Raw genomic sequence first — 19,219 nt, 5'->3', positions numbered from 1 at the left:
TTAGAAACACAAGATGACTGTCAATCTTCCTCGTCTGGGGCTCCATGCAAGATCTCACCTTGTGGGGTAAGGATGATACTGGGAAAGGTCAGGAATCAGCCCAGTACTACACATGAGGACCTGGTCAATGAGCTGAAGAGAGCTGGGACTACAGTCTCAAACATTTCCAAAACACACTACGTTGTCATGTATTAAAAGCCTACAAGGCATACAAGGTCCCCCTGCTCACACCGGCACATGTTCAGGCCTGTTTGAAGTTCTCCAGTGACCATCTGGATGATCCAAAGGAGACATGGGAGAAGGTCATGTGGTCAGATGAGAGCAAAATAGAACTTTTTGGTATCAATGCCACTTGGAGTTGTACTAATCCTTCTTCCTCCAAACACGACAAGTACACAGTCCCAACCGTGAAGCATGGTGGGGGAGAAACATCATACTTTGGGGATGCTTTTCTGCAAAGGGGACAGGATAACTGCACCATATTAAAGTGAGGCTGGATGGGGCCATGCATCACAACATTTTTGCCAACAACCTCCTTCCCTAAGTAAAACCATTGAAGATGGATCATGGCTAGCTCTTCCAGCATGACCATGACCCGAAACACACAGCCAGGGCAAGTAAGGATTGGCTAAATAAGAAGCATTTCAAGGTCTTCGAGTGGCCTAGCCAGTCTCCAGGCCTGAACCCAATAGAAAATCTTTGGAGGGAGTTGTAACTCAATGTTGCCCAGCGACAGCCCCGAAACCTGAAAGATCTGGAGAGGATCTTTATGGAGGAATGGGCCACAATCCCTGCTGCAGTGTGTGCAAACTTGGTCAAGAACTACAGTAAACTTCTGACCTCTGTAATTGCAAACAAAGGTTTCTGTACCAAATATTAAGTTCCATTTTTAAATTGTATCAAATACTTATTCCATGCAATTTAATTATTTAAAAATCACACAATGCGATTTTCTGGATTTTTTGTTGAATCTGTCTCTCACAGTTGCAGTGTATCAAATACTTATTTTTCCCACTGTAATTAATTTACCGGTACATACACAGAAGGACAGCATTCAAGTGGGCTAGTGTGACATGTCCCTGGAAAAGCCCAACAGGAATTGAGGCCTTGTTAGTGCCACTAGCACCCAGCATTAGGGGTAAAACGAGCAACACGATACAGGCATGTAGTGTGCTAATGAAACAGCCCTTCGTAGATTATAATTTGCCCGTAGCATTCATGCTACTTTTGATAACTCCACTGATCATCAAATAAATAACAATGGACTTTAATTTTTTTTGAGAGGTCTGGGTTGATGACCTCGGGTCTACACAGACTGACCTTAAGCAGCCCTTGAACAAACAGACCAGATTCATACTTGAAGGATGAGTCGGCTCTACAAAGTCGGGAGCATTTACGCTCTGCGGGAGAAAGAAAGAGGCACAGCGTCCTCACCATCTTTACCACAGGGGAAAAAAGAAAATGTTTAATGCATCAGTACGTCCATAGTACATGCACATAAAATGATTTACTTTAAAGTGTATAAAAAAAACCAAAAACGAAATACATAGAAATCTCAATGACTATAAAAACAAACAATATATCTGAATGCATGTTTTGTATAATAAAAGGTTGCAAAAATTATATTTGATATTGATGATATTAACTATAAACTAATGGTTTTCTTATTTTTTCCCAAATAAAGGTATCCCCCATGCTACCTACACACAGAAGCGGTTCAGATATATACAGTTACTCAGACTATACAGTATTTCAAGTTCTTCTGACCTTGATACACTCCTAATGTCAGGTCTGCCCCATGCTGTAAGACGACTGACACTATTCTATATTGCAAGAAGATTATCACACTTGAATAGGACTGAAAGGCTTTAGAGGGAGTAAGGGGATTATAGCTGAGCAATTGCATTTCAGTTTTTTTTTTTTTTTTATAGCGTGAAAGGCTTCATGGAGCTGGAATCATAGTACATGTGAAATACCCGATAAAAGGCAGTTTGGCTGTGTATTCCATGCAGACTATAGGCAAGATAAAAGCACCTAGTGCTTCATAATTGGCCAAACTAAATTTAAAGTTGTATTTCAGGCTGGACAGTTGCTTAGCATGCAGTTCCCTACTCTAAAATAATAATCATTCCCCTTACAAGCTGGAGAAACTAGACAATCCAGTAATTATGCAATGAAATTCATTGTCATTCTAAAAACACAGTTTGTCACAGTCTGAAGCCTGGCAATGCAACTTTCAAAGGAGTGATGAGCCACATGGTTTATTCACGTTAATAGAAGCTATAATTGGCACCTATGTACATAGATTATGCTGGGGAAAATGGGATTTAGAGTATGCTCTGCTTTACCTGCTTGCTGGGTTCTCTCCTTACAATGCACATTGACAGTGCGCTCTCTTGCCAGCTCTTCACTTCCCATCAGTGCCGGTGAAAGAGCACATGGTCACTGTGCATTAAAATGAATATTATCAAATTTTTTTTAAAAATACAATAAAAATGAATATTGCACAGCGACAAGATTCCACTGAGCTTATGCTGGAATTGACAACATATACTTGTTCAGTGGAGCCAAGGCTAGCCAAACCCCTGAAACAAACGTCACTGATAACACTTTATTTCAGGTTGGGGACAAGTGGTTGCAGCAGTAACTGCAGCCTCTGCCCCCTGATGACATCTTAACATGCACTGGGGAATCTCTAACAAAATTTCATCCAACAGGAAGTTGGTAAAAAAATAAATAAAAATAAAATAATAATAAAGCAGTTGGAAAAAGTAGTGTGGGAGCTGTAGAGAATTTTTAATTCAAGTATGAGAAAAGCAATTAGATTATTTTACCTTTAATAGACAGACATTAAGGATTACATCAGTGTTGGTTTCAGACCACCCCTTTAAAGTATACTAACAAAACTTCGATCCGCCACTAGGCAGCCGAAAAATACGAAGAGATCCAAATCATAATAAAACAAGGCTTTATTAGTGGAAAAACATATCCATTGCCATAGTGCACAGGCACCTAAACAAGAGGTGGGGAACCACCATATATATCATGCCAAATAGCACATCCTGCAGTATAGAACAGTAGCGCTGTATATATCTAAAGTGCATAGCACTAACTATTGCCTAAGCATATATAGTGCAACTAATAATATAAATATCAGTCTTATTCAGCAGTCACCATATCTACCTGTAGCAGGTTCGGCGTCCCACCTCACCCCAACGCGCGTTTCGCAAATAGCTTCTTCCGGGGGCGTGTCTGGGGAAGGGGAGTGCAGGGTTTTTATCGTGCATAGGCTCCAATAAGCTCCGAAATACAGGAACATGTGATCTAAAACGTCACCAGGTAACTGTAGGCATTTACCGGCGCATGCGTCTCTTCTTCCCTAGTCCCAGGCAAATGTCACTTCCGGACTTGCGCTCAGTGGAACGCCTGCTGGAACGCAAGCTATCCAGTATAGAACGCATTCTGAAGTGAGTGGGACAGTGAGAGGCGCATGCGCACTGCCCGGCACCACCAGTGCTGTCAGAATAGATGGTACGGTTCAGGGAAGTATAAAAGGGGAAGGGGGAATGGAGATTGCCACACTGAGGGGCCGTTATTCGCAGAAGCAGTGCATGACCATCATATGGGGATGTGTGATATCTTAACCCCATAAACAACACAGAAAAAGCACATAGCACTTTTTCTGTGTAATTATGGGTTTAAGATATTACACATTTGTATATGAGGGTCACACACTGCTTTTGTGAATAACAGGCCCCTTAATGCGGCAATTCCCATTTCATCTTTATTTCTTTGAACAGTACACTTTATGTGGTCAGTTTCTTATTGTAGCACTTTAGTCCCTTAATATTGTTGCACTTGCACCTACAATGGCACATAGCACTTTTCTGTGTTGTTTATGGGGTTAAGATATCACACATCCCCATATGATGGTCATGCACTGCTTCTGCGAATAACGGCCCCTCAGTGTGGCAATCTCCATTCCCCCTTCCCCTTTTATACTTCCCTGAACCGTACCATCTATTCTGACAGCACTGGTGGTGCCGGGCAGTGCGCATGCGCCTCTCACTGTCCCACTCACTTCAGAATGCGTTCTATACTGGATAGCTTGCGTTCCACTGAGCGCAAGTCCGGAAGTGACATTTGCCTGGGACTAGGGAAGAAGAGACGCATGCGCCGGTAAATGCCTACAGTTACCTGGTGACGTTTTAGATCACATGTTCCTGTATTTCGGAGCTTATTGGAGCCTATGCACGATAAAAACCCTGCACTCCCCTTCCCCAGACACGCCCCCGGAAGAAGCTATTTGCGAAACGCGCGTTGGGGTGAGGTGGGACGCCGAACCTGCTACAGGTAGATATGGTGACTGCTGAATAAGACTGATATTTATATTATTAGTTGCACTATATATGCTTAGGCAATAGTTAGTGCTATGCACTTTAGATATATACAGCGCTACTGTTCTATACTGCAGGATGTGCTATTTGGCATGATATATATGGTGGTTCCCCACCTCTTGTTTAGGTGCCTGTGCACTATGGCAATGGATATGTTTTTCCACTAATAAAGCCTTGTTTTATTACGATTTGGATCTCTTCGTATTTTTCGGCTGCCTAGTGGCGGATCGAAGTTTTGTTAGTATGCGTTCTGGAAGTGCCAATTATATAGTGAGGACAATTGTTTAAAGCACCCCTTTAAAGTGTACAAAATATCTACTTGCCATCAATTTAAGATATTTTTGTTTCTCCGCAAAAGCTGAAAGCTTGTTCACAAAAAAAACAAAAACAAAAACAAAAAAAAACAAAACAGAATACTATCACGAAACACAGCGCTAACTAGTGTCATCTGTCACTCTGTGAGGCTGAAGGCTATTGAAGTATCTGGAAGAACCTTCTCCGAACGAAATGCAAATATATAGCTGCCTGATTTTACTTGATCAAACACAAGTGAAACAATGATTATGACAAAAGATTAGATTGAATTATATACCTTATTTACTTTTTCCGCACTGCTACCCACTACCACCGAACAGCCGCATGTCTGCAGATGGGAGCTAATGGCACTGTCAATGAAAAAAAGTACAACATATGTTAGATAGCTATTTAACAGGAAAAGTTGCTCGACCTTATAGTACACACTAACCAACATTAGTTCTAATCTGGTTGCGTACAAGTAATTTATAAATATCTTTATACATCTGTGCAAATGGAATTCCATAGTAGAGCAGATCTGTAAATGAAGACTGTAATGCACAATGTTGCAGGGTACATAGGTTGCATATGGAAAGACCTGTCAAAGATTAGGCCATGGAACATCCACCGAAGGAACAGCCTCAGAATAGTAGCCCCTCCCCAGGCTACAAACATCAGCTCTCAGCCACCCCAGAAAAGGCGCATCTCTAAGATGCGCCAATTCTGGCACTTGGCCTCACTCTTCCACCTGCCCTGTAGCGGTGGCAAGTGGGGTGATAGTTGGGGCGGTTGATGTCACCTTTGTATTGTCAGGTGACATCAAGCCCCAACAATAGTAATGGAGAAGCATCAATAAGATGCCCCCGTTACTAGCCCCACAGTCACGTTGTAAGAAAACATGGACACCCAGAAAAAAGTCCTTTAAATGAAAGAATGACACTGACTCCTTTAATATTCTTAATTAAACCACGCTTACGACCTTCACCCATTCCCCGATGCCCTCGTCATCTGCAAAAAAGGCAAAACAAACAACAATATTCCTCACCTCTCCAGAGAGATGCTTTTAATCCATTTGTCACACGACAGGTCTAGCTCTGCTACATCTAGATGTGAGGCTGCATGTATGCATGATGCGACCATACAGCCTGTCATCCAGCAGACACTGAGCACTGTGTGCTCAGTGTCTTTCTGTGAATTCCTATTCCCTGTCTGAGGGCACCGTGAGTGTGAGAAAGTTCTCCTGCTCGTGGTGCCGTCAGACAAGTCCTGCGAGTTCACAGCCAATGAACTCACAAACAAAAAAACTGAAATTACGAATTTGTAAGCTCAGAAAATGCGTTTGAATGTACATTTCCATATATGTTAAAAATCAATAAAAATTATTGTTTAAAAAAAAGAAATCAGATGCCATACTGTGGCTCCATATGGCAGCCATTATTTTTTTTTCCCCCATACCTATTCAAGTCCAAGTCTCATCCGATTTTTCCACACCCAGTCAGTGAAAAAAAAAAATAAAATAAAATAAATAAATAAATAAATCTGTATCTGTACTGCCCTATTGAATACAATTGGTCCGAGTGTCAGTTTTTTTCCCCCCCATAGACACCACTTGGACAGAAAATACCATCATGTGAACGAGCCCTAACTCTAGGAATAACTAGCCGCAGGAAATTGTTGGGATAAGCATAACACTCACAAGAGGCGGCAGGTGCTCAGTACGTTCCGATACCAATGCAACTGAAGCCAGGCAAAAAAACTGGAGAAAAGCAGGTTCTGGAAGCCACTGTTATTTAACAGGAATGAAGACAAATCCCAGAATAAAATGATTTGAAAGGTTTCCATGATGGACAAGAACATCACTGCAGAGTAATAAGTGAACCTCTAGGACATTTAAAATCTATGTATGGTGTGCCAGGGTTAATAAAAAAAAACATTAAATAATAAGCAGAAAGTACATTACAACTAGCAATGCATTGGAGGCATGCCTCTTCGCCAGCTGTATGTTTGGCAGTATTATTGCTTCAAAGCTTTCGTTCTACAGAAGGATAGACCTGTACATATGGAGAAAGATAGACCTGTACATATGGAGAAAGATAGAACTTATATGACAGCACTTGGGAGTGGTATGGCTTTCCATATGTATGAGGTCTGAAAACGAGTAAGAAAGGCTCAAACGATTTAAATTAAAGCAGAACATCTTTCCATCATTGTATCCTCCATCTGATTATAAGTTGTTCTTTTAAAAATATACTGCTCAAAACAATACAGGAAACACTTAAACAACACAACGTAACTCCAAGTCAATCACACTTCTGTGAAATCAACCTGTCCAGTTATGGAGCAAAACAGATTATGAATCAATTTCTCCAGCGGTTGTGCAAATGGAACAGACAACAGGAAGAAAATATAGGCAATTAGCTAGACCACCCATATAAAGGAGTGGTTCTGCAAGTGAGGACCACAGACCATTTCTCTGGCTGTTTTGGTCACCTTTGCATTTTATCATTGCTCTCACACCCCCCAGTCGCATGAGGCGGTGTCTACAACCCACAGAAGTTGCTCAGGTAGTGCAGCTCATCCAGGATGGCACATCATTGCCAGCTGTGGCAAGAAGGGTAGCTGTGTCCAGAGCATGGAGCAGATTCCAGGAGAAAGATGTGGAAGGGGCTGTAGGAGGGCAACAACCCAGCAGCAGGACTGCTATCTCCTCCTTTGTGCAAGGCGGAGCAGTGCCAGAGCCCTGCAAAAAGGCCTCCAACAGGCCACTAACATACATGTATCTGCTCAGACTGTTAGAAACAGACCCCATGTGGGTGGTATGAGGGTCCAACATCCATAAATGGGTGTTGTGATTACAGCCCAACACTGTGCAGGGCGATTTGTCATTTTTCAGAGAACACCAAGACTGGCAGATTCAACATTGGTGCCATGCTCTTCATGGATGTAAGCTGGTTCACGCTGAGCACATGTGACCGAGTCTGGAGCTGCCGTGGAGAACGTTATGCTGCCTGAAGACTAGTAAAGGATGCTGAGTGGTGTGTGTGGCCTCCATGTGCCTGTATGACCTCCTTAAAATGTCTGGACATGCTCCCTATTAGGCGGTGGATGTTCTCCTGAGGAATCTCCTCCCAGACCTGTATAAAAGCATCAGCCAACTCCTGGACAGTTTGTGGTGTAATGTGGCGTTGGTTGATGGAACTAGACCTGATGTCCCAGATGTGGTCTATTGGATTCAGGTCTGGGGAACGGGAAGGCCAGTTCATAGCATCAATGCCTTCACCATGCAGGAACTGCTGACTCGTCAGCCGCACGAGGCCTAGCATTGTCATGCATCAGAAGGAACTCAGGGCACCTGCATATGGTCTCACGATGGGTCTGAGGATCTCATCCTGGTACCTAATGGCAGTCAGGGTACCTCTGGCTAGCACATGCTTCCCCACACAATTACTGACCCACTGCCAAACAGGTCATGCTGGAGGACGTTGCATGCAGCAGAATATTCTCCATGGCGTCTCCAGACTCTATCACGTCTGTCACCTGTGCTCAGTGTGAGTTCACCTGAACTCATCTGTGAAGAGCACAGGGTGCCAATGTCGAATCTGCCAATCATGGTGTTCTCTGGAAAATGCCAACCGCCCCGCACGGTTTTGGGCTGTAAGCTCAACACCCACTTGTGGACGTCGGGCACTCATACCACCCTCATGGAGTCAGTTTCTGACAGCTTGAGCAGACACATGGATGTTAGTGGCCTGCTGGAGGTCATTTTGCAGGGCTCCGGCACTGAGCCTCCTGTTCCTCCTTGTACAAAAGGAAGAGGCAACGATCCTGCTGCTGGGTTATAGCCCCTCCACGTCTCCTAGTGTACTGACCTGCCTCCTTGTATGTGCTCCTTGTTCTGGACACTGTGCTGACAGACACAGCTACTCTTCTTGCCACAGCTCGCAATGATGTGCCATTCTGGATGAGCTGCACTTCCTTAGCAACTTCTGTTGGTTGCAGACATGGCCTCTTGCCATCATAGGGGGTGAGAGTAATGACAAAATGCAAAAGTACCAAAACAACAGCCAAAATGAATGAGAACAGAGAAATGGTCTGTGGTTGCCACCTGCAGAACCACTTCTTTATAGGGGTTGTGTTGCTGATTGCCTATAATTTCTACTTGTCTGTTTCATTCGCACAACAGCAGGAGAAATTGATCCACAATCTGTGTTGCTTCATAACTGGACAGGTTGATTTCACAGAAATATTTTTTTTTACTGAGGTTAATTTCTTCCAGAATGTGCCCATACCCTACCTGTAAATCGGGAAATATTTTTCAGGCACAGTGCAAAGCTCAGAAGGCAAGGAGAGTCATATTTTACTGTTATGGTTTGCAGGCGCCATGAAGCACTGGGAGAGCCCATAAAGTGCCAGAACAACATAACCCCAATAAGTGACCCCATTTTACAAACTAAACCTCTTAATGAATTAATCTAGGGGTGCAGTGATCATATTGACACCACGGGTATGTCACAGAATTTTATACCATTGGGCAGTGAAAGAAAAAATAACTAAGTTTTTACCAACAAAATTTAGTTTTAGCCCAGATTTTATATTTTCACACAAGAAGTGGGTAAAAATGGCAACAAAATTTGTCCCACAATTTCTACTGAATGAACGTGGCAATACCCCATATGTGGCTGTAAAGTATTACTTAGCCATACAGAGAGACTCGGGAGGAATGGAGTGCTATTTGCCTCCTGGAGCACAGGTTTTCCTAGAACAGTCAGCGGACTCCATATATAGAGTCCCTAAGAGCAGAATCCCCCCTCAAGAGACCCCATTTTGGAAACTATACTCCTAGTTGAATTTATCTACATGTGTAGTGACGCTTTTGACTCCATGGGTATTTTCTAGAAACAAGCAGCAATGAATGTGGCAGAGTGAAAATTGCAAACTGCGCTGTTGTGACCAGCATGATGTCACCAGTATGTTATGCCCAGCCCGTGCTTCTGCAGGCATGCACCCATAAGTTAGGCGGGTTCTCATTGCTTCAGAAATGCCAAACGTGGATGCAATATGTGGTTTAGGTACACTGTGAGGCTCACAAGGGAGCATTTGGATTTGAGAGCGGAGAATTTACGGAATTTCTTTTGGTGAGGAGCCATTTTGCTTTTCTAGAGCCTTTGTGCTACCAGTAACATGGGAGATCCCAATATTTCTGTTAACAGATGACAGACCTGAGTGGGGACTTGTTTGTGGTTTGAGTTGAAGCTTTTATTGGAAACATTTTACATAATGTTTATGATCACATTTATCCGGCGCTCTACGCTGACCATTTACTTTGGGATTTCCATCTAAATCTGAGTGACGCGATTCAGCTGAAACCCCCGAGGGATCCACTCACTATAATGAGGCAGCAGAGTTACTAAGGACTCCATCTGGCCTCTGTTTAGTGGTGTCCTTTTCAGAAGTGCACAAAATTGTGGCTGATGGCACTTTTATGCAATCCGGACACCATCGCATCAAAGGTCAGACGGCGTCCACAGTGCCTCCATCTGCCTCATTATGGGGAATCTTCCACCAGAGGTTCCGTCTGAATCACATATTTCAGAGGTTTACACGCAAACCCTAGTGAAAGCACTTAGCGCAGAGCGATGGATAAATGAGTGCCGAGCCTTGCTGTTATCTTTGGGAGGCAAAATGAACAAATCCACAGCATGTGAAGAATTGGTTCTATTTATTTTTATGACGTTCCTAGTGCTGTTTAAGTGATTAGGCAACTTTATTTTTCAGGTCAGTGTGATTACAGTGATATCAGATTTATATTGGGTTTTTATGTTTGGCTGCTGTCACACACTAAAAGACACTTATTGTAAAAAATAGTTTTTCCATCACCATATTCTGAGAGCTATAATTTTTTTCTAGATTTTGTTCACAGAGTCATGTGAGGGCTTGTCTTTAGAGCGACGAGTTGAAGTTTTTATTGGTGCCATTTTTGGTCACATGACATTTTTTCACCGCTTGCTATTTTGATTTTTTGGGAGGCAGAGGGAACAAAAACCAGCAATTCAGGGTTTTTTTGTTTTTTTTTTTCCGGGGTGTGTGTGTGTGTGTGTGTGTGTGTGTGTGTGTGTGTGTGTGTGTGTGTGTGTGTGTGTGTGTGTGTGTGTGTGTGTGTGTGTGTGTGTGTGTGGGGGGGGGGGGGGCTTATGCCGTTCCATGCGTGGCAAAACTGATAAGGAAGTTTTATTCTTCGGATCAGTACAATTACAGTGATACCTAATTTATATCATTTTTTATGTATTAGTGCTTTCACACAAAAACTTTTATAGACAAAATTATTTTTGCATCTTTTATTCTGAGAGCTATAACTTATTTTTCCGCTGATGGCGGCTTGTGTTTTGCGGGACAAGATGACGTTTTCAGGGGTACCTTGTTTATTTACATCCATCTTTTTGATCGTGTTTTATTCCAGTTTTTGTTCAGCGGTATGATAAAGCATTGTTTCTTCCTTTTTTTTTAAATTTTTTATGGTGTTCACTAAAGGGGTTAACTAGTGGGACAGTTTTATAGGTTGGGTCGTTGCGGACGGTGATACCAAATAGATTTTTTTTTTTTTATACAAATTTATTTATAAATATAATTAAAAAAAATGTAAAGATATAGTTTTGGATTTTTTAAAATGTTTACAATTATTTTACACTTTTTTTTTTTTCACTTTGTCCACTATGGGACTATAATTTTCTGCAGGCTGACCGTTTGTACACCATGGGGATGCAGCAGCATCCCCATGCGGTAGAAACTGTCTGCTCTACACTGACAGAGAAAGTTGCTGATCATGCACTGTGCATGATCAGCAAGTTTCCTAGCTCTGGTGACCCGGATGTCGTCATGATGACATCGGGTCACTATGGCAACGATTGGGACCCCGCGTCACGCCCACGATGTCCGATCCAAAGACAAAGGAGTTGTCATCTCTCTGCTGGCTCTTGGAATGCTACGATAGTGTTCGATTGCAGCATTTTGACGTGTGGTAGAGCGCCTTACTCAGTAGGACACAGAGCTATCTCTGGAACATCATCTCTTTAAAAAGGTGCTTGCTTTATTGTAGCAGTATAAACCAAGCTTAAATGTACAGTAAACACAGCCCTCTGGGCAAAAAAACAGCAGAACACAGAAACAAAAGAAAGAAAAGGGCACACAACTCCCTGGAGTCCTATCTCTACAGGAACCACTGAATACTGGAATCAGATGATATCTGGCAGCCTTCGCCTGCACACCACCCGTGCGCAGACGATCAAAATGATGTAATAATTTGTTACTGGTCAAATAGGCCCAGGGCAAATAGATGGATTATTACGTCAGATGTCAGAAAGGGGTTAAAATAATGGTAAAGTAAAATATCTTTAAATATGGCAGCAGCTATAAGCAATGGTAAGCTAAACATTTGGCTCTAGTATACCCAGCAGCAGTAAAGTAGCCCCTTGTTATTTTGATTAAGCGATCAAAGGTTGTACTTTCAGCAAATAAGTGAAGCTGTGCCGGGAACCTTTCAAGCACCATTGCCCATGCTGAGCGAGCCTTCTGAATATACAGACGACCATCACTACCGGAGCACAAAGCATGCCAGAAAGAATGTCAGGGTAAACAAGGGAGAGGCGACACGGCACTTGAGCAGGTTTATGAACTTGTTTAGGACTGTGGACAGTCCACTCGGGGGAAGGATTACTGAGCTAATAGCCAGGATACCAGACAATATACCTAATACATCGGATTGTTATGAAGGCAGCATATAGTATACAAAGTGATGGTGATATAAAAATAGTTACAACGCCACAGGTACTCTGTCATTAACAGTTGTAGAGCAGTAACCTTGACAAGGGCTTCACGGGAGCAGCCATAACCCTTAATAGACTGTTTCCCCTGGCAAAAATAATGAAACCCGCTAGACCTAATGCTGGGTAGTTATTGAAGTGTTATTTCAGCACTGTTCTCAGATAAACAGATAAAATACATAATGCCTTCTTACCTTTATCAAGCAGTCACTACGGCACAATTAGTAGCAAGAGTCTGGAGGGAATGTAAGAGTAGCAGCGGGAAGCACTCTAGAAAAAACATGCTTTTCTACACTACAATAGACTCCTCGGAAAATACATACACTTTTCCTAGAGCCTCGTTAATCTGAAGCTTTATCTACAGTACATAGCTACTGATAGCATTTGTAGCACAGCAGTTAGATCCCACATCATGACAACACATACTGTGCTCATTCAGTCATCCTACACTAGAATCGGACACCTCCTGTTCTGCGGTACCCTGAAAATCCAGGAACAATTGATTAAAAAAAACAAAACAATGGCACAGTATTTCACAATTTATACTGCAAAAGATGAAAACCGGACAGATTTTGCAGAAAGTAAAATAAGTACCGTATATACTCGAGTGTAAGCCGAGAATTTCAGCCCATTTTTTAGGCTGAAATTGCCCCTCTCTGCTTATACTCGAGTCATTCCCAGGAGTCGGCAGGGGAGGGGGAGCGGCAGCTGTCTAATAATACTCACCTGCTCCTGGCACGGTCCCTGCCGTCCCTGGTTCTCCAGGCGCTGACAGCTTCTTCCTGTATTGAGCGGTCACATGGTACCGCTCATTACAGTAATGAATATGGACCCGATTCCACTCCCATAGGGGTGGAGCCGCATATTCATTACTGTAATGAGTGGTACCATGTGACCACTCAATACAGGAAGAAGCTGTCAGCGCCCAGGGACGGCAGGGACCGCACCAGAGCAGGTGAGTATAACGGGGCATTGCGCGATATTCACCTGTCCGCGTTCAACTGCCGGGCTCCGTCTGCCACGTCCTCTGCAGTGAAGCTCAGGACAGAGGGCGCAATGACGCGATTAGTGTGCGCGCCGCCCTGCCTGAACAGTCAGTACAGAGGACGCGGAAGAAACAGCGGCGGCGACGGTGGAACGCGGACAGGTGAATATAGCAAGTGTTGGGGTCCTGAGCAACGAGAGGCGAGTATGTGATTTTTTTTTTTTTTAATCACAGCAACAGCATATGGGGCAAATATCTCTATGGAGCATCTTATGGGGCCATGTGCAGCGTTATATGGGGCAAATATTTCAATGGAGCATATTATGGGGCCAATATTTCTATGGAGCATCTTATGGGGCCATGTGCAGCGTTTTATGGGGGCAAATATCTCTATGGAGCATATTATGGGGCCATGTGCAGCGTTATATGGGGGCAAATATCTCTATGGAGCATCTTATGGGGCAAATATTTCTATGGAGTATCTTATGGGGCCATGTGCAGTATTATATGGGGGCAAATATCTCTATGGAGCATCTTATGGGGCCATAATCAGCATATGTGTAGAATTATATGGAGCAAATGTCTCTATGGAGCATCTTATGAGGCCATAATCAACATTTGTGCAGCATTATATGGGGCATATTTTAATATGGAGCATCTTATGGCGCCCATCATAAACTGTATGGAGCATTATATGGGGCTCCTGATTCAATATGGATATTCAAAAACACGTAACCTACTGATGTCTCAATTAATTTACTTTTATTTTTGACATTTACCGGTAGCTGCTGCATTTTCCACCCTAGGCTTATACTCGAGTCTAAGTTTTCCCAGTTTTTTGTGGCAAAATTAGGGGTCTCTGCTTATACTCGGGGTCGGCTTATACTCGAGTATATACTGTACTTCCTGCTGCGGGAAGGATTTCAAAGAAGAAAGTTATATGGCGGTCCCCAACATTATAGGAGAAGTAATAAATTGGTGAGCTATAGGGGCCAGCTGCTGGAATCTCACCGATTCCTAAAACAGGACTGTGAAATGCACAGTTGTGGGAATTAAATCGGTGTCCATGCATGATCAGCCTACTCTCCATTCATCAGCTACGACACTGCCAGAATCTGAGTACATTGCTCAGGTCTCAGGGGAATTCACATTGTCAATGAATACTGTAGTAGCACACGCGCATTCTGATGGAGCATTTCAATGCTTTCTTCTTAGGATTAGTAGGGGTCAAGTGGATAGGTTATCACGTGAAATGTTAGGAATGACCCTTTAGACTAAAGGTACCTTCACACTAAACGATATCGCTAGCGATCCGTGACGTTGCAGCGTCCTGGCTAGCGATATCGTTTAGTTTGACACGCAGCAGCGATCAGGATCCTGCTGTGATATCGCTGGTCGTTGAACAAAGTTCAGAACTTTATTTGGTCGTCAGACCGGCGTGTATCGTCGTGTTTGACACCAAAAGCAACGATACCAGCGATGTTTTACACTGGTAACCAGGGTAAACATCGGGTTACTAAGCGCAGGGCCGCGCTTAGTAACCCGATGTTTACCCTGGTTACCAGTGTAAAATGTAAAAAAAACAAACTACATACTCACCTTCGCATCCCCTGGCGTCCGCTTCCCACACTGACTGAGCGTCGTAAAGTGAAAGTGAAAGTACAGCACAGCGGTGACGTCACCGCTCTGCTGTTAGGGCCGGCGCTCAGTCAGTGCAGGAAGCGGACGCCGGGGGACGCGAATGTAAGTATGTAGTGTTTGTTTTTTTTACATTTTACGCTGGTAACCAGGGTAAACATCGGGTTACTAAGCGCGGCCCTGCGCTTAGTAACCCGATGTTTACCTTGGTTACCCGGGGACCTCAGCATCGTTGGTCGCTGGAGAGCGGTCTGTGTGACAGCTCTCCAGCGATCAAACAGGGACGCTGCAGCGATCTGCATCGTTGTCGCTATCGCTGCAGCGTCGCTTAATGTGAAGGTACCTTTAGGGCTCATTCAGACGTCTTTGCAGATCGGTCTGAGCATGGCAAGCAGCAGGTCTCCCACCCAAAGCGTGACAGCGTCATATATTCCATGAGGCTGTCACGCTTGGGTCGAGAGAGCCGCGTCCATTCTGATCAATGGACATCTACATGAGCCTTTACAAGACATGTAAAGTAAGCAGGTAACTTCAGGGAGATGCACTTACATCAAAACAATATCGGTGTGCAATCATTACGGAGCAAGTCACATCACATGAAAAGATGAGAAAAGGCTAGAACAATACGCTTACTATTACGTACTTGCTTAGGAAACCTTCATGGCAGCTGTCACCAATATCGTCATCGTTAAGAACAGTAGTGGCAATCTAGAAAACAAATTAGCAGGAGGAATAAGTTACTGTGATAACCTAGAACAGCACATTTACACTGTAATATATACACCCTCTACTGGAAACTGACCAGCGTGAAGATTTGTCACAAAGAAACCAGCCTCCACTAGTCCCAGACCTCCACTTTCTCTAGATTTAAGACCAAGGACATCTGAAGATCACATTGTTCGAGTCTGTGAGGTCAGACCACAACCAATTAACAAAATTAAGGGGCTGACCTATCTCCGTGATCATAGCAAATTCAGCCGAGATCCCCGATCCCATCAATGTTATCTTCTAATTATCACTTTGGGGTTGAATTTCCCTATAAACAGCAGAATATTATAAGTAATTGTGGAAAGCCTATTGGGGTCTTTAATAAAGGAACAATAAACACATTACAGAAGTAGCAGGCACTTGGAACTGTTTACCGAGATGACACCGTGATTGACGGACGGCACCATTATTCACTTTTGTCCCTGTGGACCTTGTCTGCAATATCCCAGACCCTGTAGCAGAAAGGACGGCTGCACTCATCCGCACTATATCGCCGTCTTTCCTTCTCCCTTTCTCTTCCCTGCAGCAGATAACAGGTCTTGTAGTTAAGTTAGTAAAACATGATTTCCCAGCTGTATAACAGATAACTGATCACGCATGAGATAAATGAAGACAAAGTAAAGACTCCTTTGTGGACAAGACATGAATAAACTAGTATAGCGGCCCTTAAAGCAGAGGGGCTTTTGGCCCCCATGCATGTGCCTCCCTTGCTGGTAGCAGTTTATCCTACAGCACTACCGTCAGCCACGTAACGGCATTATTCACGTCTATACAGCTAGAAGCTACCTATACACATTGGCCTCACCAACGGATATAGCGGACAGTCTGGGCACTTGACCGATGGTTGTCAGGGAAATTATGGACTACAGATCCCATCATTCTGTAGTTTGGCAACAGCTCTTTAATTGAGAACCTATGAGCGTTTGGCAAAGCGAGCGCTCCTGTATGTGGGAAGGAGAGCCGAGAAAGTGGCTGACAACCATCTAAGGTCTATGGGGGGCTCACAAACCGTACCATACCTGCACTTCAGACAGAGGCGAACATTGTAGAACAAGATTCTGTGCCAGCAGAGCACTTAGCTATATAGAGTTTATTGAGCTAGGTAGACCTCTGCCAGGAAGAAGGGATGGTCAGGGTCTTCTGCGAGCATATTTCTCCTTAAAGAGGCTGTCTAGTCTTAAACTACAAGTCTGCAGTCATTCTGTGAATTCTCACATCATGTGCACGCCGAAATCTGTGAGGTTTCTCCGGTTCCTGTGCTAGGTGCATGACCACAAGTATAAGATTTTCATACAGGCGGTTACATGCCGACTAGATTGGCACAGCGCCACTCAATGCAAATGTATTGAGAGAGGCCCGGATACAGTTGGAACACGGCCAGAAGTATGGAAATCGCATACTTACAGTCACATGACCATCCACTCCCAGAGAATCCTCAAAGCGTGCTATGCAGGCAATGCGAGGATTCACAAGTCTGCAGTCATTCTGTGTGACTGCACAATTGTCCCTTAAGGCCAAAACCAAGCATAATAAATCCCAGTTTCCCCAACATGTGCAGCTGCATTACCCCATACACACTGGGCTGATGTGCAGTCGTCCATAATTATCTACTGCGTCATAATATAATCAGAGAATGTGTTGGCTCATCTCTAGAAAGTCACACACCTTAACATACAGTGAACTGGCTACTATAGTTTTGTGCAGATTTTACCCCATATTAAATAGGTAACATTTCTGATCACAATACAAACTAGCCTTTACAAAGCAGAAATGCATGAATATTCTATTCCCCAGAGCAAGCGGCAAGGATTTTACTGCAGATTTTCTACATCACAGCAGACAAAGCAGAGGGCGGCAAAGAGCCATATTGTCGGGCGCTTCCTAAGGAATGACAAATGCACGAGGTGACACCAGAATACATTAATCACGGAGCTGACAGATGGATTTGCAGACTCTCTCTTCAAACAGCCGGGTTTAAGGGCTTACATCTATGTCTTCAGGAACGCCATGCGACTTCATAGATGACAGCAGCTCCATAATGGGGATGACTTCTCCAGTCAACATGGAAATGATGCTCTGGCCCTGTACAAAGACAGAGGGAAAGGTTGGGAGTGATACTATTTTATAACCACAGAATAGAATATGAAAGTGGAAACCGCTGAATACTTTATCTTTACTGAAAGATCGGATTTCTGTATCTCTGTATATGCTGTTTTGACGACATAGCGTACAATCAAAAGAAACGCAAACGCAACCACATGCGCTACATAAGATCCAATTCACATCTAGCTCTTCTGCAGTTTGCGTGTCCGCCAGGACCGTGGTGCCACATTTCTTCTGAGTGTAACTGGACGATGCCGAAGTTCTCAGCTGTGCCGGGCCCATAAGGTTTCCCACTGAGCCCTCTGCGCCCATGAATAGTGCTCCTCCTCATCCTACTTCTCCAGCTCCGTTATCCCTCTCTAAGGGCCGGCATAGGCAATATATCCAACTGGATGCTTAGAATGGAGGATATCTTGCAGCCTTCACATGGACTATTAGTGGCAAAGTATTCCAACAATACAGATGGATTAACAAATGTAAAATTGCTAATTATAATTTATATAGCTCAAATGCTATATATATATATATATATTCGCCTGGAGCCATAAAAGGCTCGTTCCCCTATTTTCACATAGTATAGATCAAGCATAGGAAAACCTGTGGAGTTTTAGATAATCCACAGCGGAACGCAAGATTTCCACCATGAAGTGACTGGCACACATAAAATAGTCTCATTAATATTTCCCGGATCTCTACATTCCTTAATCAAGAATCTGCAAAAACACTAGCGCATGCAGTCTTCTCCTGCCTTGACTACTGCAACCTCCTGCTCTGTGGCCTCCCCTCTAACACCCTCTCATCCCTCCAATCTATCCTGAACTCTGCAGTCTGACTAATTCACCTGTCCCCCCGCTATTCCCCACATCTACTCTCTGCCAATCCCTCCACTGGCTCCCCAATACTCAGAGACTTCAGTTCAAAACTCTGGCATATAAAATCATCCACAACCTGTCTCCTCCATACATCTGTGACCTCGTCTCCCGGTACTTACCTGCACGCAACCTCCGATCCTCACAAGATCTCCTTCTCTACTCCCCTCTTATATCCTCTTCCCACAATCACACACAAGATATCTCATGTGCATCCCCCCTACTCTGGTGCTCTATCCCAACATATCAGACTCTCGCCTACCATGGAAACCTTCAAAAGGAACCTGAAGACCTACCTCTTCCAACCAGCCTACAACCTGCAGTGACCACCAAGCCGCTACGTGTCCT

The 19,219-nt window shown here is 43.7% G+C and overlaps 1 protein-coding gene across 3 annotated transcripts in view; it reads right to left on the bottom strand.

The window, feature by feature from the left end:
- The window catches only part of C9orf72 (C9orf72-SMCR8 complex subunit), a 59,873-nt gene that overhangs the window by 5,925 nt on the left and 34,729 nt on the right, over nt 1-19,219 (bottom strand). For all 3 annotated transcript variants that reach the window (XM_077249267.1, XM_077249269.1, XM_077249268.1), the window contains exons 3-6: nt 17,886-17,981; nt 15,775-15,839; nt 4,990-5,062; nt 1,321-1,437 (exon numbers count right to left, since the gene is read on the bottom strand). In XM_077249267.1, the coding sequence (XP_077105382.1) occupies nt 1,321-1,437; nt 4,990-5,062; nt 15,775-15,839; nt 17,886-17,981 (351 nt within the window). The remainder of the gene's footprint in view (nt 1-1,320; nt 1,438-4,989; nt 5,063-15,774; nt 15,840-17,885; nt 17,982-19,219) is intronic.

The sequence above is a fragment of the Ranitomeya variabilis genome, chromosome 1, assembly GCF_051348905.1.
Source record: "Ranitomeya variabilis isolate aRanVar5 chromosome 1, aRanVar5.hap1, whole genome shotgun sequence".
Lineage (NCBI taxonomy): Eukaryota > Metazoa > Chordata > Amphibia > Anura > Dendrobatidae > Ranitomeya > Ranitomeya variabilis.
Note: the sequence above shows the minus strand (reverse complement) of the source record. Positions and strands in the feature narration are given on the sequence as shown.